Source organism: Chroicocephalus ridibundus, chromosome Z, assembly GCF_963924245.1.
Source record: "Chroicocephalus ridibundus chromosome Z, bChrRid1.1, whole genome shotgun sequence".
In the NCBI taxonomy this organism is placed as follows: domain Eukaryota; kingdom Metazoa; phylum Chordata; class Aves; order Charadriiformes; family Laridae; genus Chroicocephalus; species Chroicocephalus ridibundus.
The window spans coordinates 85,890,664-85,910,046 of record NC_086316.1 but is presented as its reverse complement, the minus strand read 5'-3'; the positions used below and the strand labels follow the sequence as shown (position 1 = coordinate 85,910,046).

The following is a 19,383-nucleotide window of genomic DNA, read 5'->3' as shown; positions in this document are numbered from 1 at the left end:
AATACAGCGCATGGCTGTGTGAGTACAGTATATGCTGCCGTGCAAGAACGTGCCCGCGGGATTTATAGGGATGAGTTCAGAGACGTGCATTGCGTCCTGCCCTGCCTGCTCCCTGCCTGCTCTCTGCCTGCTCTCCCTGCCTGCTCCCTGCCTGCTCCCTGCCTGCTCTGCCTGCTCCCTGCCAGCTCTCCCTGCCTGCTCTCTGCCTGCTCTCCCTGCCTGCTCCCTGTCTGCTCTCCCTGCCTGCTCTCTGCCTGCTCTCCCTGCCTGCTCCGTCTGCTCTCCCTGCCTGCTCTCTGCCTGCTCTGCCTGCTCCCTGCCTGCTCCCTGCCTGCTCTCTGTCTGCTCTCCCTGCCTCCTGCCCTGCCTGCTGCCCTCCCCGCTCCCTGCCTGCACCTGCCTGCACCCTGCCTCCTGCCCTGCCTGCACCCTGCCTGCTCCCTGCCTGCTCCCTGCCTGCTCCCTGCCTGCACCTCAAAGAGCCCGATGCACACCACAGACAGGCGCACCCACGGCTGGAGAGGGGTTTGACAAACTTAACACTTGGCTCTTAAGCTCATCATTTCTTAGTGGTAAATATTAACTCTGATGCCTAATAATTCACTGGGTTCCTAAGATCCGATTTGGAGCGCGTGCGAGCTGTGTAATCGATGGTGTTGTGGTTTGTAAACGTTTTATCTCTCTCTTTGTTGCAGGCCATTAGCGGTGTGACATGTAGGCTGAACAGTAATAAATGCCCATTGTTCCTTTTACAAGCATCTCCGAATAACTACATATATATTTTTATCTTAGTTTTCCTCCCCGGAGCGCTGGGTGAGGTCCCCTTACCGCTCAAACCCACCTCTTTTTTACCCTGGGAGAACACCTCTGTCCCGTAGCAGACAAAGCAGGGGGCTTTTCTCCGCTTTGGGTTATCTGTTTGGGGTTTTTTTCCTTGAAGAGAGTGAAGAAAAGAGTCTGTGACAGTTGCGTGAAAATCTTTGAGCTCAGTTTTTCCCCCCAAAATTAATCTTTGTTGGAGGAAAAGCTGTTGGTGAAATAGGACTCGGGTTGGATTTGTTGATGGGAGCCGCGTGGCAGTAGCGAGGAGGGCACTTCGCAGACAAGGCTGGGGTCGGCGGGTGCCCCGGCCGTGGGGTGGGAGCCCAGGGGTGCCAAGCCTGGGCACCCAGTGGCCCCCCGGGCACCGAGCCTCGGGCACGGGGTGCCCAACGCCTCCCAGAGCCCCGCGGTACCTGGTGGGGCCGGGGGAACGAAGGGGCGTCAGAACGTGCAACTGGTGGCCAGGAGAAGCGCTCGGTGGCGAGCGGAACAAAAGCCTTGGAGACGGGCGCGTGTGTTTCCTTCTGATGTAACAAGACAAGTTTGGGATTTATTTTATTTTTTTTTTTTCTGTAGAAACCTCTGCATCTTTTTATAGAGAAAAATGTTTGGATGAAAAAACAAAAACAACATAGGGTATGTGTATGTTTTCTGCTCCTAAAGTGAATCTTGTTTAATCTAAAATAGTTTGCAAACGCTGTCTTATATACGTTTGTGGGGTTTGGTTGGTTTTTTTTTTTGAAGTCAAATGAAATGTAGTAGGCTGGGTATAGGAATTTATACAGCTGATGGCTCTAAGTCTTTCAGACTCCCCGACATATGGATAAACCAGGCACAGATTTAGCAGGTCTGTCTTTATGTTAAAACGTATACGTGAGAAAAATATATGACTGAAGAGAATTTCTGTGGTTAGCGCTGTTTCATTCTGAAATGTTCCAAGACCTTCAAAAGAAAAATCCATTTTATTTGCAGCGGGTTATTCGCGATGAATCGATAACCCTTTTTTTCCGCGAGTTTTTTCCATCTATTTCTCTGCCATTATGCAATAGGCTTGCAACCATTTTTGCCGGTGCAGGTGTTGTTTATTAAAAGGAGCATAGTCATTGCAGGTGTATATTAGACATTAGCTGAACGTAAAGATATTAGCAAAAAGCGCTTTCTGACTGGCATTTTTAGCTCTTTCCGTCTCGGAGCAGTGGGGAGAGGCAGATGCTGGGCTGAGCACCAAGAAGGGGGTTCGGCCCCAATCCATCCCAGCCCGTTTGTCCGTCCCTCCTCCGCCATTCTCATTTAGCCTCGCCGGGAACAAAAAAAAAAAAAAAAAAGAGGAATATAGTTTTCTAGAATCAAAAGTTATCTTGAAATGTTTTTAGAAGGTATAGTCAAGGAGTAAGGATGTTTTAATTTCTGATTTTCCAGCTCATGGCTCATATTTGACCAACTGCTTTCAGCAGAAGACATGCCACTTTGTTGAGCTATTTAGGAATCAAAAAGACTGTCTTAATTTAAAACAAGGAGCCTTTGTTTTAGTTGGTGACTGCCTTGTGAAATTTTTCAGTTCTCAGCGGGTTAACCAGGGAACAGGGGCAGAGTCATAATTGGCCTATTTAGAGTATTTTGCATGTGAATAGTGTGTTAGTGAAGCATTACTAAGTCTGTTGTGAGTGACATGGTGATTAGAATTTAGATTAGGGAAAACACATTCTGTACTTTATCAAGTACAGTAATTAGTTCAGTCAGTAAAAGTTGATTACAAGTAACGATAAAGTTAGATTTTTGGTACTTAATTTTAAAATTTCTTTATTAAATGGTAAATTTGTTCTTAATATAAATGGTGGTATCTACACCTGTTTTATTGCATATCAGAATAATTAAAAGAACAATGTGTTCAATGCAGAGTATAATCAGGGGATTTATATATTATGGGTAAGTTTCAACGTAGTTTATAGCAAATAGAACATTACTCAGGAAATTGTTCTTCTGTCATAGTCTCTTAAAGATTGATAATTTTTCTTACGGCACGGGTCAGACCATGTTTTCTGCTGTTTCACGGAAAGCACAGTCCTTTCCTAGCGGAGAAAATGTTGGGTTTACTGGGAGGCACCGTGTTAGTTAATGGTACGGGCATAAAATGGATATATCGAAAGTCCTTTGCTGCTGCTACTGCTGCTGCTGTACAATAGCGTTAATTGTTTTTGGGTTTCCGAGGTGCTTTTTTTTTTCCCCGATGGCATTGCAAAACATATTAATGACGTGTAATTTTATTTTCACGTTTTAATCACGTATTAGGTACAGCCCGCTGTACGGATTTTTATAGTGCGAGATCCGATATATTTGATTCACAGCTATGAATTTTTCCTTGCACGGGGCTAGACAATGAAGCTGTTTCATGCACACCGAACCAAGCGCTCTATCGACGGCAGCAATTTGGAATATTTTTTTAAAAAAAGTTTTATTGTTGTTAAATCCGTGCACTTAACTAGTTTGCGGTGAAGAAAGTAAATTCCCTTCAAATATATTGACAGAGCTCCAAAAGTTTTAAAAACACTGATTGCGTTTGAATGAGCAGGCAATACGTCTCTTTTAAATGTAATTGTATTTTAAATTAATTAGTTTGTGTTTTCCCAGTAAAAATGCTCAACTGGAAATTTTTGTAATGTCTCCTTTAAAATTTTGGCAGGTTCTCGTTTCGGCGGCTGGCGAAGGTTTCTTTACCCTGTCGTTATTTTTAGGAATGAGAAACAGCTAATGATGAGGAAAGTCGGGTTTAACATGCACGCGCACACACGTCTATATTTTTAATCTTTTAGCAAAGTCTCCTCGGAGGTGAGATGGATATTGGCAACCCAGGAGCGCTCTCCCCCACTAAGCCTGGCTCCCAGTACTATCAGTATTCTAGCAATAACCCCCGCCGGAGGCCTCTCCACAGCACCTCTATGGGTGAGTGACTTTGTCTTCAACCTTTTTTTTTTTTTTTCCCCCCATTGCACCAAATAATTGGAGTTTGGGCCTGTTTAGCAATACTTTGAAATAAATACAATAAGTGGCCGAGCGTACGCCGCCAGGACTCTCGGAGGGGTTTATTGAACGGTAGCTGATTGCTCCTCTCGCTCCTCTTTGTTGAGCAGGCGAGGAGCCTTAAAATACCGCTTTTTCAAAGCAAATCCGTGTCACGCGAAAAGAAAGGCCCTAACACTCCAGATGAAAATATGAACAATTTTCCAGCGTTTTACTGTCGGGTTTAAGAGCGGTGGCATGTGCTTGGTGTTCCCAAAAGTGCTGGAAGGCTGGCACAAGGCAGCGGGCAGGGCGATGTAGAAAATCTCAGGGAAAAAGAAAAAAAAAATGGGGGGGTGGGGGGGTGGGGGTGGAAAGCCTGTCTTATGAAGACACCGTTTTGTCTTTTTTCAGAAGTACAAACAAAGAAAGTTCGAAAAGTTCCTCCAGGTTTGCCATCTTCAGTAAGTACCGCTCGTCTGCTCCTTGCTTGCGATCGCGGCGGCTTTGTTCGGTTGCAGGCAGATAGAGAGGAGCCCGCGCCCGGGCTCGCTGTGGGCTGAGGACGAGGTAAGGGGAGGTAAAAAACCTCGTCCCTTGTCCCCACTTCTAGTGATTAATTGCCCGCCGGGGACGAGCGTGTGTTGCTCATGTGGCTTTTGGGCGGCGGATGCTGCAGAGCGGGCGGCGGTACCTGCGCGGGGCGAGCATCCCTTCCACGTGCCGCTCTTCTGTGTCGGGCTGATGGGGATTTATGGACTTGCGTGTTCGGAGAGAGAGGATTTCTGAGGGATATTCCCAGGTCTCAGCCCGGGATACGGGGCAAACATCTTCGTTTCGCCGGGAGGTCTCTGCGCTGCGGTACCTGCGGCAGAAGCTGGGCTGAGCCCGGGTGCCAACCGCTGGGACCCAGCTGGTGCCAGGGCACCGGGGGCCGGGCGTCACCCAGCGCCTCCCCCGCGGCTCTGAAAGCATCCCTGACGCCTCTTTGTGAGGAGGGTTACGGATGCCATCCAGCTACACGTTTTTCAGTGTTTATCATCAAATCTTCGCGTCCCGCAGTCACAAGTTGGTGTTTCCCTTTGGTTCGGTGAAGTCCTTTGTTTCCGCATCCAAATAATTATTCTCTTGGTTTTCGTTGTCTCATCATTTGGTAAAAATCTTCGTGTTTTTTTCCTGAAAAAGCTGTACCAAGGTGCATTACAGCTTTTAAATCCATTAAAATATATAGAAAACAGCGGTTTTAAAAGAAATTACGCGACACTTCAGTAAATACAGCGTAAAGAATAGTATGGCTAAAGAGTACATTTTATTCTAGTATTTTTATTCTAATTTTTTCTCCGCCCTGACTTCAGAAATACATATTTTCATATCAATATCTGCAAAGAGAAAATAAACCGCTGAAGAGGGGAGAGCTTCCCTTTCATACCTGGTAACTCGATGTGGTTTATCTCTAAATCTGGTTATTAGGAGGAGCTGAGCGGCAATCAATCTGGCGCGAGATGTAACAAATTGGCATGTTAATCTCAGATGGGCTTTATGTTTTTACCATAAATCTACGTAAATTTGCAAACTTGCATACTTTTAAAGCTTCAGTTATTGTAGTGACTGTGCTAAGCAGTAGTTTTGTTGCCGGTCACTTTATAAATAATAAAATTTTAATCTGAAAGAGAAAACCACATGAACATCCTGATTTAATCGCACGGATTATTGTCGTCTTTATAATATTAAACAAATACAAACATAAATCTTTTTTCTAAGTTGTTGAAATAGGGAAATTCTCCAATGCAAGTTTCCAGCAAAGTAATAATACTATTATTTTTTTTTTAATTAAAAGTAAATTCCCACAGGTGTATTTTAAATTTATTTCACTATGTGTTTTTTGGTGTTGGTTTTTATTGGACTCCTTTACAGCAATAGCTAATATCCTCCCCAAAGGTTTTTATGAGTGCTGTTATGCTTGAAGTTAGAGGTGGATTTAATTGCCATGAAACTTTAGCTTTTAATAGTTTTTCTGACAGCTTCCCATGACGTCTCCCTCCCAGTTCTGTCCAGCCGGAGGCGCGGGATGCTCCTGGCACCAGCCGGCAGCCAGTTTGTCCACAGGGATTGTGCTGGGACTCTCTTTAGGGGACTCTCTTTTTTCCGGGGGCGGGGGGGGGCGGGAAATAACCCACCCCAAACCCGCAGTTTTTGCTGATTTACACTATTGCTCTGCGGGCAGGTGACCATCTCAGGGCCTTCGCGGGGCTATTTTTGCCTCCGTGTTACAGCAGGTCCCCTCGGTAGAACGGTACCTGCTGTCTGCGTGGGCAGCGGCTGGGTTGGAAGGGGCGGCGGGCAGGGATTTAGAACTGCCGCAAAAGTTTTTTTGGGGCTTGCTTCTTGCTCCGAAAGAATGAAAGGCAATTTATGTTTGTCGCAGATTAGTCTCAAATGTGTGCTTCCTTTAGTTTTTCCTGAATGCGGTTGTTGTACAGAATGGAAATACTTCTACAGCTCAATACTCTCAACTATTTTAACGGTATTTTTATTTTCAAGTCAAATTATCTCAAAGTAGAACCTGCGCTTTAAATGCGTCAAATCATTTTAATGAGCTGTACAACTTATTAGAAAATAAAATATAAAAAGGTATTCCTGAACATTTTAATCACCCATAGCCCTTTCTTCCAAGAATAAGTAAATTAAAAGACAAGTCCGGTAACGGGAATAGAAGACGAATACGGTTCTGAAGGAAATACAGCCTTTTTAAAGTGACTACACAGATAGGTCTTTGCCTGCTGTTGTCTTCCTGTGTCACGGATCATAGATTCCATTTGAAATGATGCCGCTTTAGGAAAGGCACCTGCGTGTCTCGAACGGAGCACATCTCTTCTAAGAGCTCGGGTGATACGTAGGTTGTGTCGCACTGAACTGCCAGGATTTATGATGATGAATGAAGTATGTTCATTTATAAATTGACTAACTACATTATAAATACTTAGTTGGTAGGGTGGAAATATTGCTGTATTTCTCTTAAAATATGTATATTAACCTGTTCTCGATGTGATTTATGCAGTGGATATGGAGATTAATGCAGCAGTGTTTGTGAAAGCAGTTATTGTTGATTAATTCATAAGTAGCCTTATAAAAATTGCAATGATAAATGGTAATAAATACGTTGTATCAGCTCCCCTTTATTATAAGAAATGGCTAAGAGTTTGGAAAACAAAGTAAATTAAAGTATGGAAACAATCAGAGTTTAAAAAATAATGAAGATTTGAACTAAATTTGGTGTGGGGAAGGGGGAGCTCCTCTGTGGAGCTTCTCCCATCTGAGGTTTCAGGAGAATTCACTAATTCCAGGTGTCGTGACCTAAAGGTGAGATCCATCCTTGCGGGCAGCGGGGTGGGGGGCCGGGTCCCCCCAACTCTACCTGCTCCTTGGGCACACATGGCCTCACCATGTCCTGGGCTCCTCTCTGTGGTATGATGCAGCCTAAGGTACTTCCTTGGACTTACAGACTCCATATATAATCTCTTTGGGGAAACGGGTTTTACTGGGACCATTCCATACTGGAGTTTTCTGCCTTCAGTCGAGCTCTGCTCCCACTGGAGTGGTGCAATGAGGGGCAGCGTATTTTGGACTGAGCCAGCCGAAGATGAGACGTGGGCATGACTATATTGGGAAAAATGGGGTTTTTCTGTTAAAACTTGTTTTCCTTGTGGAATACCTACCCTCATACTGAGCTATGACATGGTGACGTTTCGTCCCCAGGCTGGTGCATCGTGCAATCCCGGTGGCTTCTCTGTGCGATCACCTCCTCACCCTTAACTTCATCCTAAGGCTTTGCTGTTCTTTTAATCTTTAACCTGAAGCCTTCACCCCTTTTGGCTGCTGACGGTTTAATGACGTCTGGCCTTTTACATAAAGTGTTTGCCAAGTGATGCGACATCTTCTGCCTTTCTTACGTTGACCAGTTAGAGTCAGGAATGAGCAAGCGGTGCTGGTATGTATGGTTGGAAGCGGCTGTGAAGGAATGGGGTTTGGAATGGGAAGCCTTTGGTGAAAAAGGGAGCAAAGAGGGAAGGGCTTAGGTCGTAGAGGTCATGTTTGAGTGGTGTTTTGCCAGGAACTTATGTCATCTTGACTTCAGCAAGTCCACTACAGTGGCACTGCGGCGGGGAAGTGTAGATGTCCAACAGGTAGGACCTGTAATATGAAGCAATATATATTGAGGACAAAAAGAAAGCTCAGAAATTAAGCCTTCGTGGAGAGCTTAGGATGCCAGTCAGCTGGGTCCGTGGCCCGAGTGCATCTTTGGCTTTCTTGGGGCAGGATTGCATCCTTCAGCAGCTGGAGGGGTTACCGAGAAGGAGCTCAAGTGGTGACGTTGCCTTTGAGCCCCCTGCGTGCCCACGGCAGGCTTTCTGCCTCTGAGGATGCAGATGGGTGCGTGAGCCCAGCCAGGGCTGTCTGCAGGCTTTCTGCATCTCAAGTTGCTCTTCTTTGCGGCCCAGCTTTCCAGGAGCGTGCCTGGATCTCATAAATTGCTCAACTCTTGCATTTCCTCCATCATCAGTGTTTTTTCTTTCAGTAGGATTGTCATCTAGTAAACATGCTATCAAGTGCAGCTGTTATGGCACAGTATGTTCCATTTTCCTTCTCCGTGGACACTCTTTCCTTTATGATTGCACGGAGGCCTCCTGCTCCCTTAGCACCACAGGAAGAGTAGATGGTTGCAGTTGTTTGATCCCAGTTTATGGAAAAGCCAGGAGCTGTAACCCAAAGCGAAACCCCACATCCTGGAGAAGTTGAGCTCCTGGATTGTCCCCCATCCTGGTGCTGGAGGGTGTCGGCAGCACCCACGGCTCAGCAGCTGCCTGAGAACAGCCCCCTCACCTCTGCCTCGTCTACCACTGGAGCATCTAAAGGAGCTCGGTGATGGAACTGCACGCTCTGGAGGGGAGTCGCAGTCATAAACGCCAGGTTTTGCTGTCACAGCTCCATCGCCGCCACAGAGCAGAGCTAACGCAGGGCTGGGTTTGGGGGGCTTTAGGGTGTGGGGTCCTGTCAGCATGTAGTGAAACAGGAGGACGGTGGTGGAGTTATTCCAGCTTGCTGATAGTAAAGCCTGAGAGGGTGATGACATGGTTCTTGTTCCACAACTGTACATCCAGCTGTTTTGAGCTGTGTTTCCTGACCCCTGCTTGCCGACCACCATAGGGCAGCAGCAAGGGTGGGTGATGTCCAGCGGGTCCAGGCTTCCCCAGAGGATGGCTTTCCTGGAGTTTCACTGCTGCGACCCCACGGAGGTGTTTCACCCCCTGCTTGTTTCCTCATGTCTCCTTGAGAAGAGGTGGAGTGTCCCTGAGCATCCCCCATCCCGGGACTGGATACAGCGAAACGTAGAAAGCGCAAAAGCCATGCCCATAAAAGCAGTGGTGGCCCAGCCCTGGTGTGACACAGACCGTGGCTTCAGCCAGCGACCATGGTCACCTCTTTCTGGTTTCCAAGGTTAATTTACTCTTAATAGAACCAACCGCTTTAAAATAAGTAAAGGCTTAAAAGCAGAAGAAAGAGGAGCTGCTGGCTCCTCACTTTGAACCATCTCCTTGGAAGCTGCATCTGTAGGAGCCCTTGGGGAAGTTGGGCGACCTCCTGCTTGGGAAGGGGGCTTGGGGCTCAGCTCCCGCCTCTGCCAGGGGCTTCGTCTCTGCCCACGGCACGCACTTCGCTCTTCCTTCCTCAAATAGATGCGAGTGGGCTCGGGGCGGAGGAAGAGGGTCTGTCAGTAGGAGCTGCACTGCACCGAGGAGCGGGATTGCAACCACGGCCTGGACGGTTGTCACACATCATTTGGAATTTAGATAATGAGAGAGTTCTTGTGGGAAAGATTTTGCAGCCAGAATAAAAAGTGGGAGAAGTCAAATGTCAGCCCAATTGTGTTAAAGAGAAGAGAGGAACTGAAACATTAATTGATTTTGTTGAGGGATCAGCAGGTAAAATCTCCCGAGCCTCAGTTTTAATGGCAAGAGCCTCTTTTTTTCATCTTAATTTAAGGTGTCCCCTCTTAGGCTGGGGCCATCTATCCGCACTCGCGGCTGTGCGTACGTACCGGTGCACCAGCTCTGACCTTGCTCGCCAGACAGATAAGGAAGTGTATGACTCAGTTGTACATCCTAAGGAAACACCTGCTTGGTTCCAAAAATCAAGAAAAGAGAAATACTACTGAGATGCCACCTGGAGTTTTTCCACAGCTTTATTCTCATTTCCACGGGAGAAGCCTTGATAGTTTTGCTGGGAGGTGAGGAAGCACTGCTTGTGCTTTTTGTGCAGGCTTTGCAGACTTCCTACCTCAAGTGAAAAAACACAACCATTTGTATTTCCCTTCAAACAGTCGACTTCAGTGGGAGTTTTCCAAAACAAATACAGTGTCCCAGTCTCTCCCTGTGACACCCGTCAGATCAGAACATCGGCCGGTCCTGGGATGATGATGATGTTGTCGCTGTTGCCAGCATCTTTGGAGATGGTTCTCCACACTGGACCTGTTGGGTGCTTTGGAGCTTCCTGGGGTTCAGCGGTGGGTTGTGGGCTGTCCCTCAGTGGAGACATGCAGGAGCACTCCAGCTGCCAAACTGGGGCAGTGGTATGGTGCCTGCTTGGGGGGCGGAACCTGCTCTGGGTGTCTTTTGAGGACGAGTGATGTGGGTTGGAGCCTCCTTGGGACCTTCCTGGAGAGAGGCACCCAAGTGGGGTAGGATGGGGGGAAAAGCTTGGAGGCATCTCACTGGGACCTGGCTAACGATTGCATCAAGTGAGAGGGAGCGAGGTAGGAACTGGATTAAGGAGGGGATAACAGGATTATAATTTTATTATAATATTTTAATAGAATTCATTGACTTCTGAGGTCTGAGAGCCCACGGAGGTGAGGCTGGACCTGTGTGATGCACCGCAGCACACTTGCCCGAGGCTACTTGGCTTTCCCCCGCCTCGCAGCAGCCGTACGTTCTCCCCAGTCCAATCCAGGACTGCCCAGGTCCCCGCCGGCGACTGGGCTCTCGGCTCCCCGCGTTATCGGGCTGACAAGGTCCTCTTCATCCGGTGGCCCCAGGGCAAGCAGCCTGGCTCGCATCCCTCCTCGCCCTTCTGGCCAGCCATGTAACTCCTACTGCATTAGCATTCGGGGGTTTTTCCATAATAAAATTAGAACCTTATTAAACTCCACACAGCTTTTTTTTTTTTTTTCCAGTTATAACCAAGCTCTGCTTTTTTGCTTTAAAATAAATAAATAAAATTGGAAATGCAGCTTTAGCATATATGAAATGAAATCGAACCAAGGAAATGCTAAAATCTACTGTACACCGGTGAGGCTGATGGGTTAAAAGTCCGATCTGAAATTAAGAGGTCGTTTTGCAGAAAAAATGTTTTCAAATAGATCAAAAGGCAGAGATTAAAATGTCTTAATTTTTAGTTTTTAGTGAATTTTACGGGATATTTTCAACCTGAAAAATCGGTTGGAAAGCGATGGTCCGATACGTGTATTCTTCTTTGGCCTTACTTTATATTTAAAGGTAAAACTTTCACCGCAAAAATTCACGCCCTTCTGAATGTTCAACTATTTGGGACTCAAAAAAAAGAAAAAAAAGATCCAGGGCTGAAGAGTTGTGGCCCATTCTTAGCAGCTGGTGGGAGAGGTGGGGGATCAGCGGGGTTTTTTGTTTAGCTTGGGCAGAGACTCCCTCTTCAGAGTGCCGCAGGTAGTGCACAGCGCGCCGCCGGCCCCTGGCCTGCCGCCCTGGGCCACCAAAGCCACAGGATTTCCAAGTGCCCGCAAAAAAGGGCAAAAGGAGAGGCGGTAGATACTCGCCGGCCTCTCTAAGGCAGTTCTTTTCAAATGGCTTTTGAGGCAGAGCGGTGTTTAGCCCTCCGCCGCGGCTGGGATGGCGCCCGAGGAGCGGAGAGAGTTTGGTTTGGTTTTTGGGCTGAAACCTGCCCTGCCTGCCTAAGCCCGGCGCCTTTTATCCCCCCTAAACCCGACACGCGTTTTTGATCTAAACTTTTCGTCGACCTGTATATTGAGACATAGCGAGCATCAGCGTTGTACGGTTCCCGGTAGAACAAAAGAAAATCCCGTGCTGGGCGACCCGGCGGCTGGCGGAGCCCTGGGGAGCGGGGGAGCTGCCCCTCTGCTCCCTTCCGCCAGGATCCCTCACAAAATAGGGTTTATTCAGGAAATAAGTGTAAAAATGCACGGCGATTTCACATCCAGCCTTCAACCGTTTCCAATTCTTTTTTTCATTTGGGAATTAAAGGCTGAGTTTCACAAGTGTAAAACTCGGCACTTACATTTTTCTGTTTGAACTTGAGGAGGATTGTTAGGAAAAGGCATTTAAAGATTAAAAAAAAAAAAAAATTCTGTGCAGTGATTCGATTTTGTAGCTTTTCTTTAAATGTTATCTGTAGATTGTATTCAGTACAAGCGGTGCAGCGCCTTCAGATCTCTGATTAGCACAGTTCAGCGTTTAAGATATAAGCATTTAAATCCTATCTTGTACCAGGCCTTTCCGACGTGGTTTTAGGAAAGGGTGGCTTCTGGGGCTGGGGATTTATTTACTTCCTCTCCTTCGCTTGAAGTTTTTCTTCCGTTTCCGAACGGATTGGACGCGGGGTCGGGGTGGGGAGAGCGCTGCAGTGTGTGGAGGACATTAATGAAGAAGTTTATCTGTGGAAGTTAAAGATACTCTGGCAAGATTGATACGCTTGCACTCTGACTGCACCACATTTGTTAACAGAGTCTCTGCCTTTTATCAGAGGAACATTAATTTTTGCTCTGAAGTTGTTGGATTGGGGTTTTTTTGCCTTTACACTGAAGCGGTAAATGAGCAAAAAAAAATCAGCATAGCGAAAATATAGGGGGAAAAAAAAAATTGCATAAAGAGCTCCAATAACTATTAACGTTGTTAAATGCATAGCAAAGCTCCCCTGACAGTTTCTTGGCACAAAACCTCGGAGGCCGACAATGGCTGGTTGTTTTTTTATTGTTATTTTATTTTCAATGGCATACAGCGCCTTTCGACAGGCCAAACAAGCGGTTAAAGCCAGCGCCCGGGCAGAGGGGACACCGCAGCGGCCCCGGCGCGCTTTTACACCCATAAACACGTCTTGCGTTTTGCTTCCCAAAGCTTCGGCCCCACGGACCCCTCCAGGAGAAGGGGACGGGTTGTCCTGCCCCCCCCCCACTTCCCCGGGCTTCTGCTGGGCCGTGGTCACCCGCTCTTCTGATGGAAATCCTGAGAAACTCCTGAGGAATACCCTTGTCTCGGCTCCTGGGAGAGCTCCTTCCAGCCGTGCCGCTGCTCGGCGATGTTCCATGCTCACGTTTGTCGGCGCCGCATATTTAAGGCATGAGGATGTAATACATACGGGTTTAATCTCTGGCTCTGCCCCGGGGCGCGCAGGTACCCGGGGTGGCTCCTGGGGCTCCGCAGCTGGCCACGGGCACGGCTCCCTCGGCACCCAGAGCCCACCCGCCGGCTTTAAGGGCCGGGATGGCTCAGGGATGGGCGTTTTACCCATGCCGTCCTCGCTACGCCGTAAATTTAAAGGCTCAAAGGCTCCCTTATGTGCTGCTTTTTTAGCAAATAATAAGGACGTGGATGTTTTAGGTGCCTCAAAGCCCCGTGCCGCGGTAGCCGTCGTGCATCGCGGGCGCTGCAGTGAGACCACCAGGCAGGGAAGGGCCCGGCTCTGCTCCGGAGCGAGAGGGGCTTCGGCGAGCCGGGTATTTGGAGCTGGATTTGCATCTTACGGCCGATTTGACTAGGTTTCCAGATGAGAACATCTTTTCCCTGCCAAATGCAAGCCACAAAGTGAAGAGGCAAAGTTAAATCGCCTGGTCCCAGTCCAGCGTGGCGGAGCTTGCCCTTCCCAGCGCGGCGGGCACTGGGCTGGCACCGGCACCGGCACCGGGCAGGACCGCAGCCCTCCCTTGTTGTCATTGCCACCTGGTGGAGTACAAAGGATATTGGTTTTCAGCAAACTCGCCTTTAATTTTGGCTCTTTTATTGCAACCACACTTTGGCAATAGTGTGCGAGAGTCCTTAACCAAAAAGATCCTCTCGTTTGCTCTGCAACACCTCATTTCTCCGCTCACAGTTCATTTATGATTCTGATGAGAGTGTTTTTTCAGGAAACACACATTTCACTTTTTGACCTAGGAGCATCTGTTAGAATTTTTTTTAATACTACTTTGGCATTCTGGAAGTGTTAATGTCTTTCATATCTGTTTAATGCTATTTAGGGATATTTATGATCACCTCTTGGTTACTTGGGGTAAAGTGTGTTGCAATTTTTTTCAAACAGACAGGAAAGCATTCATATGAGGAAACAGATTGCTTTAAACATGTGCTTCCTGTGACAGTAAAAAGAACAAATTAGATTTAACACTGTGTAATGAATGCATAAATGTGTACGTTTAAGCTTTTAAAAGCCTTACATTTGGTTCTGGCCTAAACAAAAATCAAGAATCACCTATCGAGGCGCAACAAAGTAGATTTAAATATGTACAACGGAGCCTGCTTGTATTTTCAAAGCGATTTTGCTGCAGCTTTCCGTTCCAGTCTAGACTTTTCCCCCTCAAATTGGGTAAATTTGATCTTTGGCTGCTTTTTCCTGACCCTGAGAGGGCTCTGCAGCAGCGAACCGCGAGAGAAGGAAGGGCTCGTACGCCCGTAGTGATTAAAATCGAAGCAGAGTTCATCGTTGCTGTAAGGAGGAATGTCGCTGGGGTGGTAGCACTACCTGTGGTCCCACCCAGCAGATGAAGCTGCTCTTGCGGGGACCCGCCTCCGGGGTGTCCCCCCCCCCGCCGTGTCCCATCCCTGTGGGTGGCCGGTGCCAGGCAGGACATCCCTGGGACAGCCGGGGCTCGGGGCCGCACCGGGAACGGGGGTCGGGGCGAGGGACCGCGCTGTCCCAGCACGGCCACGGCACCGGGGGCCAAACCAGTCCAATGCCAGCCTCCTCCTCTGGCGAGGCCTGCAGCAGGGATGGTGGCTTTTGTACCTTAGGAGGGGGAAAAAAAGGAAATAGTGAGAGCTCACCGGCCCAGGAAACAGCCTGGAAGTACTTACTGTGCGCTGCTCCGCGCTCCACCCGCGCCTCGTGTTTTGGCGTCGCTGGCTGCTCCGGCGCAGCCTCAGCGCCGCGGCCGGAGCTCAGAATACGGCGGAACTCTCCCTGGAAATACCGCTGCAAGGAAATGCTGGCACGTTAAACCTGTGCCTTCCTAGTTCTCTTCAAAACACAAACAATGGTATAATATATACTTAATTGTTGTTCTTTACTTACCTACCAGGGGGTAGAAAGTACTCTGGATCATAGCTGTAGCAATTCTCCGGGCAATGTTCTAAATGTCTGCTTCTTGTTTGCATCCTTGTATTTCTTTCAAGGTGCAGCTGGAAAAAAATTAAAGGCAGTTTCTGTCCGCCTTCACCCAATTAGTTCCCTCGCACCTCTTATTTTGCATCTTTCCAGGAGATTTCTGGAACATAAAACCTACTCAGGTGCAAAGGGAGTGTGGGTTTTGTGTCACTGACCGTCAAAGGGCTTCCAAGAGCAGCGTGGGGAGGGGGGGGGATCGGCTGGTGTTAAAATGGACTTGGATTCGCGTCCACAAATGCAGCAAAATGCCAGAAAGACGCCCGGGTTGTGCCCAGCCGGAATTTTTTTGCAGGCTGTGGGAGTTGGGTCTAGAATACAGTTTGTTTGATAATTAGTGCACATCTCCTAAGACTTTCAGAGATGCGTGTTTAACCTTTCTGCCACCGCGTTCCGACATAAAATTAACGCGCCTTTTATCATTCTGCAGTATTTAAGTAAATATTTTTGAACCATCTCCGTGCAACAGGTTTCCAAAGATTAAAAGTATGCCGCAGGTTTCCAAAAAACTTCATTTTTTCTTATATTTTAAATGTTCTGTTTGTGCAAAATTTTGAGAATCACCATAAGGGCTTCTTTGCATTTTTAATTTAGTAACTAACATATGAATAAATTTGCATATTAATTAGTTGCAGATTAAATCATGCATACATAATTGCCTCCTTACTGTGTTTAATGTTTGTCAAAATCTCCAGCCTGGTTTGATGGATGTCGTATGAAAGATTACAATTTGATGTACCCTTGGAAGTATTTACACCAATAATGCAGGATTCTTAATAGCAGAATTCTCTAGTTATATCCAGTTTCTAATAAACATGTAAGATAGGTGCATGTCCCTTTTGACTAGATTTTTTTCCTTGCACCAAGTCATTTACTATTCATAATCATTAATGCATCTCCTAATTATACAGCATATGTCTGTTAACCACTTCATTGCCAGTCGTGGGGCTGCGGCGCCTGAGTTTTTAGCACAAACTTGTATTATTTGCGAGGCTATTCCCGGTTTGTTTTGCCTCTGCCGATAGCCATCCCTTCGGCTTTTCCTGGCATGTGATGTTTGGAGGAAGAGTTTCAAATGCGAGGGCCATTTTCTGGGTTATTATGGAGGCTGAAGAAACGAGCTGCGCTTAATTCATGGCTGAAGGCTGCTCTGCTGTGGCTACTGCAGTAAATAACCAAGGACGTTCCAAGTGCAAAAATAAAATCTACCAAAATTACCGGTGAGGCGGCACCTAAAACCAGGCGGGGGTGGCAGCCGAGGGACGGCATTGTCCCTCGCCTCGGCTCCTTGTCACCAGGGATGGCCTGGGGACTGTCGCTTCCCGTTTCCACCTGGCTTGGACGGCACCTGGAGGCCATTCCCGGCCTCCAGGAACACGTTAAACATCTGGGCTCGGATTCCGGAGAGGCGAGTTCCCAAAATTCAGCAGACTTTGGGAAATGTATAAATGGTTGTCTTTGATATTTTCGGAACTTTTAGCTGTGCTCTGATCACAATTTCAGGTTTTGGCCACAGCTATGAGGGCTTGAAATTGCTATTTTTAATGAAATCTAGATTTGTATGTAATTACTGATTATTTTTTTTAGAACAAAATACGACCCGAAAAGAACAGGAAATACTGCCAGACTCCTGATAAAATCCCAAGAGTTGGCTTGACTGAATTTATCAGCAAGCAGTTGATTTCCTTCTTAATCTGGTTATACCTTAACTCCTTTTCGAGCAAAAGCGGTGTTAGAGGACTTCCAAAATAACCATATTTTGTTATAGAAGTTGGCACTGACATGTGTTAGGCATTTAAGTGTGAATTTGAGCAGTCGAGGGGAATATGGCACAGTGTTAGGAAACAGCACCGGGGAAGTTGGACCTTGTTTCCCGAGCTTGCTGCCTACCTGGGAGGGAATTTTCTGGCGACTGACATCACCTCTGGGAGTCTTTTTTCGGCTCTGGGTGCCTTTTTTTCGGCTCTGGGTGCCTTTTTTTGGCTGCCGAAGGCTGTAACCCCTTCAGGTCCGGCTCAGCGGGATGACAGAGGTTTCTAGGAACGGCTGCGGTATAAAAATACGTATTTTAATACAGCATCTGGATTCGGATAATTGAAAAATGTGCTTTTGGGATATTAATTAGGATTGCTGAAAGGAAAAGTTCATGGGAAAGTGTAAGCGTGTCATTTCAGTGAGAGGGCTCTTCTGTAAAAACGTGGTTTGCTGAGTATTTTAAGTGCGTGCGTTTTGTATCTAAATAAAAAATATGCATAATTGATATAATATAAAATACACAGTGAAACCGCCGCGTGGCCCTAATTACTCACAAAATCATATACTTTGTATCAGAGGAGGCAGCAGCCTGACATCTTTAGTCCAACCGGCCAGGTTGCGAGATACGTTTTAGCACGTTGTTCACCGTGAAAAACCCAATGAAATCAAAGGTACAAACGCCCTTTTCTCCTGAAGGATTTTACGTAGTAAAAATAAAACATCGTGGAACTAGTGCCCGAAGACCTCACAGACTTATTCTCTAATCACAGAAGAACATAAACTGCTTAATACTTACCACTAATTATCCTCCTGTACTGTGCAATTCGGTATTAAACCACAAAAGCATGTTCAAACACCATTAAGGGGCAAACCTACAAAAGCAAGAAAATTGTAAGGCCAAATTCCGGGGGTGTTCCGCCGCGCGCAGGAACACCCCCGGCCCCGCTTCAGTCCCGCCGCGTGCACTGCACATCACACACAGACACGTCGCGTCAGGAGGCGCTTAATTAACGTGACTTGTGCCCGTATTTAGAGAAACGTCCAAACCTTGGTGCCGTTTGGCTGTAAACCCCCACTTTGGCCGTCGGGGAGGGCCCGTGCGCAGCACCCATGGGTGCAGGAGCACGTCTCTGCGTTCGCTGCGTGCCATCCTCTCATCCCTCCTGCCTTCCTACCCCTTCTTCTGTTCTTACCCAGTTTTACTATCCAAAGGGTTAAAATTCACTCCAAAAGCTCAATTCTTCATCTTTAATGGGAAAATTGACAAATGTTGCACAAAACATCTTTTGTTTGAAGATCTCCAAGGAAAGATAGATACCCGACAGTTTCCCTCCTCCGGGCGATATTCCTGGAGAACTAGAGACAAAAAGATTTTATGCAAAGAGAGGGGGAAAAAAGACTGTAAGAAGCAAAAATGGTAACGTTGGTACGGCCCAGTCCGGCATGGCATCGGGGAGCTGGGACTTCGGTAAGATCTGATGCTTTTCAGGCGCCCCAGTCCCAGCCTGGATTTAGGTCCTCTCCCCGTGTGCCGGAATGAGATTTCAGCAATAAGTTCAGATCCTGGTTTCTTGAAAAGTGAGCAGGACTTCAGAAATTTTTGCAATGTGCTGGAGGTTTAAAGGGCAACTGGGTGTAAGCAGCAAAAGGGAAGAGAAATGATGTGGTTTAGTAGAGGGGGAGAGGCAACTGTGAGGAAGGAGACATGAATAAACCAAAAAGGCGCTGGCAGAACATCAGGTGAAGCTTTCTGTGGCAGGACACAGAGTTTTGACTCGGGAATAATCTCCCATATTTCTTAATGTAGAGGTAAACCTGATAAAATATCAAGACAGGTGCTAGAGGCCTCCTGTGCTGCGGCTCAGCTGAGCTGCTCTCGCACACTCAGAGCCAGGACAGCAGAAACCTTTCAGTTTTTGCGAAACCCTTTTAATTCCATCCTTCCTTCTCAGGTGACGCGAGCGCTACCCCAGTCAGGAACACAACCCCAGCAGCCGGGGCTGGGAGAACACCGTGCTTCGCCTGGTGGGACGCCCAAGCGCTTATTTTCCCTGTGATCTGGGGACACTCTCTTGTAGGGTCTGGAATCACCAAGCGGTATTTTCTGTTTGTTAAGTACCCATTATTCCAGATTCTTTTGTCTTTGTTTGAGCAGTATCCTTAGAGAAAGCCTTGCGCAGGGCCCTCCCTTCTTTCTTCCGGCAGCATCCCAGTTTTATCATCTCCGCCTTGACCAGACCTCGCACCGTGCCATGTCCCTCTGCCCTGCCCGTCCCCTGGGCTGCTCTCCCAGCGTGACGGGGTTTAGATTTCCCTGTGTCCTCCCTAATTCTTTGAGGTCTTCAGGACCGGCCACCCCACCTTTCTGTGTGCTACCCATCCTTGCAC

The 19,383-nt window shown here is 47.4% G+C and overlaps 1 protein-coding gene across 26 annotated transcripts in view; it reads left to right on the top strand.

The window, feature by feature from the left end:
- The window catches only part of TCF4 (transcription factor 4), a 237,371-nt gene that overhangs the window by 141,363 nt on the left and 76,625 nt on the right, over nucleotides 1–19,383 (top strand). For 17 of the 26 annotated variants that reach the window (XM_063320772.1, XM_063320769.1, XM_063320771.1 and 14 more), the window contains 3 exons: nucleotides 1,399–1,458; nucleotides 3,633–3,762; nucleotides 4,234–4,283. The exons of 3 other annotated variants lie outside the window; for them this stretch is intronic. In XM_063320772.1, coding sequence (XP_063176842.1) covers nucleotides 1,399–1,458; nucleotides 3,633–3,762; nucleotides 4,234–4,283 — 240 coding nt within the window. The remainder of the gene's footprint in view (nucleotides 1–1,398; nucleotides 1,459–3,632; nucleotides 3,763–4,233; nucleotides 4,284–19,383) is intronic. 6 more of the 26 variants (XM_063320765.1, XM_063320764.1, XM_063320763.1 and 3 more) reach the window with 1 other exon arrangement.